This window comes from Engraulis encrasicolus, chromosome 19, assembly GCF_034702125.1.
Source record: "Engraulis encrasicolus isolate BLACKSEA-1 chromosome 19, IST_EnEncr_1.0, whole genome shotgun sequence".
Taxonomy (NCBI): Eukaryota; Metazoa; Chordata; class Actinopteri; order Clupeiformes; family Engraulidae; genus Engraulis; species Engraulis encrasicolus.
Genome location: NC_085875.1, coordinates 3,482,983 through 3,492,162, shown reverse-complemented (window position 1 = coordinate 3,492,162; position 9,180 = coordinate 3,482,983). Strand labels below are relative to the sequence as shown.

The 9,180-nt window shown below is 39.1% G+C and overlaps 1 protein-coding gene across 1 annotated transcript in view; it reads left to right on the top strand.

The window, feature by feature from the left end:
• The first annotated feature begins 2,142 nt into the window (after positions 1-2,142).
• Positions 2,143-9,180, top strand: part of fancm (FA complementation group M) — a 65,056-nt gene continuing 58,018 nt past the window's right edge. The window contains 4 exon segments of the mRNA XM_063183454.1: positions 2,143-3,013; positions 5,977-6,149; positions 6,420-6,497; positions 7,846-8,004. Coding sequence (XP_063039524.1) covers positions 2,362-3,013; positions 5,977-6,149; positions 6,420-6,497; positions 7,846-8,004 — 1,062 coding nt within the window. The 5' untranslated portion in view covers positions 2,143-2,361.

Below are 9,180 nucleotides of genomic sequence, written 5' to 3'. Positions count from 1 at the left end.
AGATATATTTCACCAACGGAGAATATTTACTAAAGCAGCTCAGATTTCAGCTGAGAGCATCAGGTTATGGATTATAAAACATTATACTCTTTGCACTTTGAACAAATGGGACTTATCATGGTAACTGTTGTGAGTGAATCTTAAATCAATCTTAAATCTTTAAATCGATACTATTGTATGATTTAGTGGTGTTTTCTTGTGAAAAATTCAAATGGCACCTAACTCAAAACAGTTTATTTTTTATTTTTAGTAACGCATCATCTGATGCATAATGACAGAGATATGAGTATGTTTACTAAACATGTTGGAGTAATGTCTTTTTATATTTCTCAACTGTGTCTTAACAAGATTGTTTTAAAGATTTGTGATTGGCAAGATGTGATGACTACAACTAACAAAACGTGTTTTGCACTGTACAGGTACCATGTTTAAAAGCCCAGTATTAGTTTAATCTTATCTATCTTATGTTGCAGTATATATATATATATATTTGTGTGTCTTTTGTTTCAGTACCTGATTGATGTAGGGTATACTGTTGTGTGAGAATTGATGTTAAGTCTTGTGCATGACCAAATGAATATATGGATATGATATGAAAAGATGGAAAACAAAAAAAGGAAAAACTATATTTGTACTTTTGGTAAAGAGGTTTTTGTTTTTGATGTACACAGATGCCTAAATCAGCCGTGAAAGTAAGAACTGTATATTTTTGGTGGGAACATTCAGAATATATTTAATGCTTTGTACAGAGACACTTTAAGGCCAGGTCTGTAATTCTCAGTCAGTGTAGTGCCAGTCCTTATAGCCTTAGAAATGTTAAATTATATGGAACTTTATCACGTGTAAGAGATTGATCTATCATTAAATGGTTTTTATTTCTTTAAAGCCTTCTGTTGAAAATATTTTGTTGGTGTTTACTATTATGCTTTTCCAGATTTATTATGTTTATTCTGTAGTTAGAATTTATGCCGCCCATTCAAAAGCGTCCTCTGTCATGTATATTCACTATCACCACTAATTTGTAATAGTGTACTTGAAAATGTAAACTTTTCATACGTAGATGGGTCTTCTCCATGTCTGCCTTTTTGGATTACCAGTGTACTACATTGGTCAGACCAGTAAATATTAGTTTATTACGCAGTAAATAATGATTCATGAAAACATCACATTTGTGAGTGAGAGAGAAGCATACATTTTGAAAGTAAACTACTAAAATGACATGCTTAACTGGAAGCATTCAGAGAGTGTAAAACTGCCAAGGCCATTGGGGTCACTGATGTTATGACATCTACATGCTGTGGAATTTGATGCCTATGATATAACTTACAAAAAAATAAATCCTGGATCCGGATCACCACCAAAATGTAATCACTGTTCCTTTTGTCATTTCCAAAAACGCAATTTCATCATAATCCGTTCATGACTTTTTCAGTTGTCCTGCAGACAGACATAACCTAAAAAACATTACCTCCTTGTCGGAGGTAATAATTAACAGCAAACTAACTGGCAGTAGGCCTAAGCCATGTCTCCATGCCGTCATATAGCTCTATACAGCAGCAGAAAAAATTGAGAGACCACTGCGGATTTTTCCGTTTGCTTGGTCTTACTATGGATAGGTATGTGTTTGAATAAAATTAACATTGTTCTATAAATTACCAACTACATTTCCTCCACATTTTGAATGAAAGTATTGTCATTTAGAGCATTTATTTGCAGAAACTATTTCTATTCAGCTTCAATGCTTCAGGGGTCAGGCTCATTCTTTTGTACAGTCATAGATCCCAGTGATGCCTGGTGGTGTGTGTCTGACTGGGAGCAGAGATACTGTGAAGGCTTTCCAATATACGGACTTGCGTCCTCCAGTTGTGCTTGTGGCCTCGGAGCAGTAGGCCTACGCCAGAGATTGTTTGGGTATTGACATCAACAACAGCATTGTTTTTCAATATCTCGCAAAAGCTCAATTGTAATGTTATTTTCTCATTTGCAAGCTGGATGGTGAAAGAAGATTAGAAATCGTTGTGGCTAGGTTGACAGCAAGTGGATGACGGGAGGCCGCATATTGGAATACAAGCACGCACACACGTCCTGTGCGTGGCTCTCAACTTTGACCTATGATGCACGCAGTGGCGGCACATTTGACAACATAACACAGCAACGTTCTCGTAGTGTTCACTGGAGCGTTTACCAAGAACTATCGTTTCACTTCTATTATACCCTGGTCATCCGTGGACACTTTAACTTGTGTTCTTGTGCGTGTGTCATGAATGCGTTTCCAACATCATATAGTTTGGAGGAGGACAAGAACCCGGCACGCTAAACATTGCTAGCAGCTCTTGCTAGCAGGATATCGAGGCATGTAAAATGAGTGGGGCAAACCAAAAAACTTTATTTCAGACCTGGGGAGCAAATGTACCGAAGACACTCGTCACAAATGAGCTCGGGAAGAAGACTACCGGACGGGGTAGAACTAAGGCAAACCCGAGCAAACGTCTGCCTAAGGTTATAAAGCAGGAGAAACCCAAACAAACCCCTGCACGCAAGTCATTCTACAGTGAAATTGGTCAAGGCTCCAGTGTCAGTTCATCCAATGCGGCAGAGGAGGAGGAGGATGATGAGCTTATGTTGGTGGCCGTACACGAGGCCGAGATGTCTCTTGGCAACGTTGATGGACATCATGACCTACAGACAGACAATATTTCCTGTGCAGCCTCTTCACATTTACCTGGGTTTGACATATCTTCTGGGAAAGTATGGATATACCCCACAAATTACCCCATCAGAGATTACCAGTTGAAAATATCAGAGGCAGCACTTTTCCAGAACACCCTGGTTTGTTTACCAACTGGGCTTGGGAAGACATTTATCGCCTCTGTGGTGATGTACAACTTTTACCGCTGGTATCCAAATGGGAAAATAATTTTCATGGCACCGACTAAACCCCTTGTGGCTCAGCAGATAGAGGCGTGTTACAAAGTGATGGGCATTCCCCAGGAGCACATGGCTGAACTGACAGGTGAGTTCAGGAGCAGATTGTTGACAGGTGTTGTGCTCAAAAGAAAACGACTGACTTCATGGACTGCCCCCCTGTAGGAGAGACTGGGGTAAGATGAGCCACTTTTTACATTTTTCGTCACAGCTAAGCGATGAAGGCGTTTTTGGTTAAAATTTTCACATCATACCAAATTTCAAAGTGTCCTGATACTATTAGAGCAAAAACTAATTGATAAACTGTCATGGTTAAAATGATATTGCCTTTTAAAAATATTTTTTTCAGGTGGCTCATCTTACCCCTTGTATGGGGTAAGGTGAGCCACTGCTTGGGGTAAATTGAGCCTAGGCAAAAATCTCAGCTAAACAACTTTTATCTATTATAACAAATGTAACTAATGAATCTATGAAATAAAACAACTAAAGCAACAGAACTATGCCAAAAAATACATATTGTGGGCCCTTACAGCTTTGTTTGAATACAATGGCGAACAATGCAGAGTGCAATGTAGAAAAAAAAGTTAATATTATTGTTTGAATTGGCTGAAACATACATAAAGTCATTAATCTCAAATCACCTGGGTATGATATGAAAGAAATTATCTGATTATGCTGAAATATCATAACATGGTGTTCAACCATTATGCATCCCATTAGGATAAGCGGCTCATCTTACCCCATCTCAAAAGGCTCACCTTACCCCATGCCAAAATTATGTAAATAAATGCTCATAAAATTATCATAAAAGTGCAAAAAAACGTAAAATATCACTCATATTGTAGCTTATTACGTAACATTTCAGACATGATGAGCCCAGAAATTGTTCTATTTTTGTTTTCTCTAAATCATCCATGTTTTGAATATACATGAAGAGTTCAGATGCAAAACCCCCTAAGTACCTTTTCAGAAAATAAACTTAATTCATTTTTATTTAATACACAGCCATTAAAATAGCATATTTTTCTATTTCATTTATGTAATATAACTATTTATATGTATTATCAAGTACATACATGTAAACCAAACCAACAACAGGGTTCTCTAAAAATATAGAAGTGCAGGTCTTCAGAAATGGAGTTAGGGGGTTTTGCATCTGAACTCTTCACATGGAATTCACTTAAAGAGCAAAAAAACACATTTTCACAAATATCTCTCTTGCCAAATTTGGTACATGCTTCACTTTTTCACAGGTGTTAGAAAAGGATTTCCACCACCTTAGAATGTGGTGACATATTAAAATGTATTCATCTTTTTCGAGAAAAAGGGGGTGGCTCACCTTACCCCGTGGCTCACCTTACCCCAGTCTCCCCTAACTCTGGACTACACAGGGTCAGCTGCATCAAATTTGTACACCCCTCCACCCTCCACTGTCACTCCAGAAAATTCACCAACATTTATGGGGTGATAGTGGAGCGTGCCAGCGAGGTGTATGTACAGTGACTTTGGTATACAGTATATCACGAAAGTGAATACACCCCTCACAGTTTTGCAGATTTTTGAGTATATCTTTTCATAGGAAAGCATTACAGAAATGTAACTTTGACACAATGATTAGTGACCTTTTAACAACATATTTAACCACTTAAATTTCTTGTTCACTCAGAAAAAAACAAAATACAGCCATTAATGTTTGAACATGTACTCACAAAAGTGAGTACACCCCAGATTAAAATCCGGTAGAGAAGGGGCTATGTTGGCTCGAATCGTCTCGTAATGAAACGAAATGAAAAGGGATGACAAGGGAGGTCATCAGTGTGCATTTCAACCTTTCTTTGCATTGAACTTTTACATTTTGAGTCTGCATCTGGCTTAAATAGATTGGTGTGAGATTTGAATGCAATCCTATGGAGAATATCATGATCTGCTTCAGTAGTCACAGTGCATGTTGACATTTATGTTTCTTTTAGGTGTATTTCAGATTGCCAATGTTGACAGCATTCATGCATCCCCAAACCATGTCAGTCCCACTACCATGCTTGGCTTATGAGAGGATACACCTTTTTTGTAAAACTCACTTGTTTACCACCACACATGCTTGACACCATCTAAAGCAAATTTGTGTATCTTGGTCTCTTCAGATCACACAACATGGTTCCAGTGATCCATATCCTTGGTCTGTTCAACTCTCTTGAGACCAAGATAAACAAATTTGCTTTAGATGGTGTCAAGCATGTGTGGTGGTAAACAAGTGAGTTGTACAAAAAAGGTGTATCCTCTCATAAGCCAAGCATGGTAGTGGGACTGACATGGTTTGGGGATGCATGAATGCTGTCAACATTGGCAATCTGAAATACACCTAAAAGAAACATAAATGTCAACATGCACTGTGACTACTGAAGCAGATCATGATATTCTCCATAGGATTGCATTCAAATCTCACACCAATCTATTTAAGCCAGATGCAGACTCAAAATGTAAAAGTTCAATGCAAAGAAAGGTTGAAATGCACACTGATGACCTCCCTTGTCATCCCTTTTCATTTCGAGACGATTCGAGCCAACATAGCCCCTTCTCTACCGGATTTTAATCTGGGGTGTACTCACTTTTGTGAGTACATGTTCAAACATTAATGGCTGTATTTTGTTTTTTTCTGAGTGAACAAGAAATTTAAGTGGTTAAATATGTTGTTCACTAAAGGTCACTAATCATTGTGTCAAAGTTACATTTCTGTAATGCTTTCCTATGAAAAGATATACTCAAACATCTGCAAAACTGTGAGGGGTGTATTCACTTTCGTGATATACTGTAGCTAACTCTCTGTCGCCTAGAGTTACAGGGGGGGCAGTCTATGAAGTCAGTCGTTTTCTGGAAGGCAGTCGCTTTTGAGCATGACACCGGTGTCACTGAACTAGTACTCATGTTCTATTCTACAATCTATGGAAACTATTGGTTTCTCCAACCACTGATTACCCAGATGTCAGAACCCACAGTCTCTCTCTCTCTCTCTCTCTCTCTCTCTCTCTCTCTCTCTCTCTCTCTCTCTCTCAGGTAGCACACCAGCACCACAGAGATGTGAGCTGTGGCAGTCCAAGAGAGTGTTTTTCTTGACGCCACAGGTGATGGTGAATGACCTGTCTCGAAACACCTGCCCCGCAACCCAAGTCAAGTGTGTGGTGATAGACGAAGCCCACAAGGCCTCAGGAAACCATGCCTATTGTCAGGTACATAATTCTATTTATTATTATCAGTGATTGATTATTACAAAACATTCCTATTGTCAGGTGCATAATTAATCAATCAATCAGTAATCAGCGGTTACAACATTCCTGTTGACACAATGAAAATAGGCTGTTTCATACATCATGTAATTGATATGCATCTAGCAACAGTTTAAGCTTAACCTACAAACAGGAAGTTTAATGGTTAAATCACTGTGAATTAAGTCAAGTGGCCCGTGTTTGAGCTTCGATTGATGGCTCTTTTTTCTGCAGGTTGTCAGGGAGCTGTTCAACCAATCACGTCAGTTCCGTGTGCTGGCTCTGAGTGCAACTCCTGGGGGAGACATGAAGGTGAGCAGTGTGTGTGTGTGTTGAAAAGTGTCCGTTTGTCTTCAGTGTGTCTTGGCTACTGGCTGCCGTTTCCCTCTCCTATTCATTTCCCAGTCCTGTCACCTAATAAGGGCAGCCGTAACTAGGGATGCACAGATACCACTTTTTTGAAAACCGATACAAGTACGAGTACATTAATGTGTGTACTTGCCGATACCGAGTACCGATACCGATACCTTTTATCACCAAAATACAATGAAAATAAATGCATGGCCTTGTTTTTTTTTTCGCCTGTGATATTTTGATTGTCCATTTCCATGTAGATTTAAATGTTAGTAAATGTATGAGGTGGCTCATGAGGTTTTTTCCATGCTGATTTCAAGTCCACAGAACATGACAAGATTTTGCATTGTTTTGAGTAATAGTAGTACTCATAGCTGGTATCGGCAAGTGCTTGACGAGTATGAGTACGAGTATAATGAGCAGTATTGGGAGCCGATACCGATACCAGTATCGGTATCGGTGCATCCCTAGCCGTAACCTAATGGTTAGGGACGTGGTCTTAAATTCCGAAGGCTGCAGATTCGAATCCCACCCTTACCCCTCCCTACACCTCCATTCTCCAGGAGAATTTAATACAATTAGTAATATCCTTGGCTGAGGTGCTCTTGAACAAGGCACCCAACCCCATTGCTCTGGGGACTGTGGAACCAAAATCCAGTAATCCAAATAAAGACTGTACTTTCCTTTGTATAAACGCGTCAGCTAACACTTAGGGCTGCACGATTATGGAAAAAAAAAACATCACGATTTTTTAAAATCAAAATGGAAATTACGATTATTAATCACAATTATTCAACAAAAAATCACTGAATTTTGGGCAGAATGCTGTTTAAATATATAACCAATAATGTATTGTATATTATGGTTAAACCAAACAAAACTGAATTGTCATAACTATGTAAACGGCAATAGCATGACGCTTAGACATTAGGCTTAGATGTTTGACCAGAAATACCAGCCTGTCAACATGTTCTGGCTTCAAGGACTCTGAAGGCAGGTCACCATATCACCCCTTGTGATTTTCTTTCTTTCATATTTTTTTTTAATCGTCATGTCCAAAATCACATTTTTATATTAATTTCAATTAATTGAGCAGCCCTAAGCTAAGTGCAATGCTATGTTAGGTAATGTAGTTTCTGCAATAACAGTGTATTTCATTTGAGGGAAAATGATTTGCTGTATGTATATATACTGCACATAAACACTGTCTTTTCCCATTGTTCTTACTGCACAGGAGGACACAAAGGGTGAACGAACACAGACATAGATCAGAGATTTACACGGTTATTTTTGTTTGTCTGCCCAGGCAGTGCAACAGGTCATTACCAACCTGCTCATCTCCCACATAGAGTTGAGGTCTGAGGAGAGTGCCGACATCAGGGCCCATTCTCATCAGCGCAGTGTGGAGAAAATGGTTGTCCCACTTGGGGAGTGTCTAACTGGGTACCAAACACGCTACATTCAGGTGAGGCAAAAAAAACACAATACTTGTATTTATTTTGTGGGATTTTGTCCTTGTGCAACTAAGGTTTAATTTGGCATGACCACTAGAGGGTGCTATTGTAGTGGCTTTTTCAAAGCCGTCTATAACAAATGTCTTGTCCTCTCAGCATTAGGATTTGTTCACTCCATTTAAGGCTGGTAAATTATTGAACTAACCAATGGATTTAACCAATCATTGCCGTTTAGGGTTGTGACATATGCAATTACTGAATCACAGCCGCTCTTCTGATTGGCTGCTTGGTTCAAGTATTCAAAGCTCTGACAGAGGTGAAATAAGGAGGAGACTTTCCCAGTCTCTGTCTTTGTCTTCATGGGAAAGTAAGAAACGTAATTTCAATTCTTTGTATGACCAGCGCATGTAAAGAAATTGACAATAAAGCCTACTTGACTTGACTTGAAAATGGAGCGAAGGGACTAGGTGGGGGCCAGCCGGGCTAATTTTTGACAGCTATGGCCAAAAAAAGGAAGGGATGTTACCTTTGACCTTGAACTTGGCCCAATTTTACTCAAAGCTTTAATGGAGTTCATCTAAGAGTATAAGTCCTACATGTAAATCCACAAAGAATTCTGACAGTCTTCTTGGTTTACCAAATGAAGGATATACATTATACAATCTATGTCTATCTACGTGTGTCAATAGACAGGTTTCTAACCTGACTTTTGTCTGTGTTGCTAGCTTAGTATAGACTCAACCAAACCCAAACAGCAGAATTGATATACTGTATGTTTTGCATAGCAGGTTGGTCTAGTCCTTTAATTACAATCAAGGCTCTTAACACCAGCCAACCGGCCAAATGCTGATGAAATTTAAGTTTGGCTTATAGAAAAGGCCAACTCACTAGCCACTTTGACCCATTAGCGCATGTGTGTTTGGTTAGTAAGACTACCATCTACTAGCTATTTTAGCTGGTGACGAAAAAAGTGCATTTAGAGCCCTGATTACAATGCTCTGTTTTAGTTTAAAATCTTTGTAGAATGGCATTGGGGTGGCTACATTAGTACGGTGCCTACATGACATGTTCTAGGCGGGCCTTGTGCTACTGCAGGTATGTCAAACTCAGGCCCGGGGGCCAAATTTGGCCCGCGGAGCAATTTTATTTAGCCCGCGAGATCATTTCAAATGTGCATTACAGTTGGC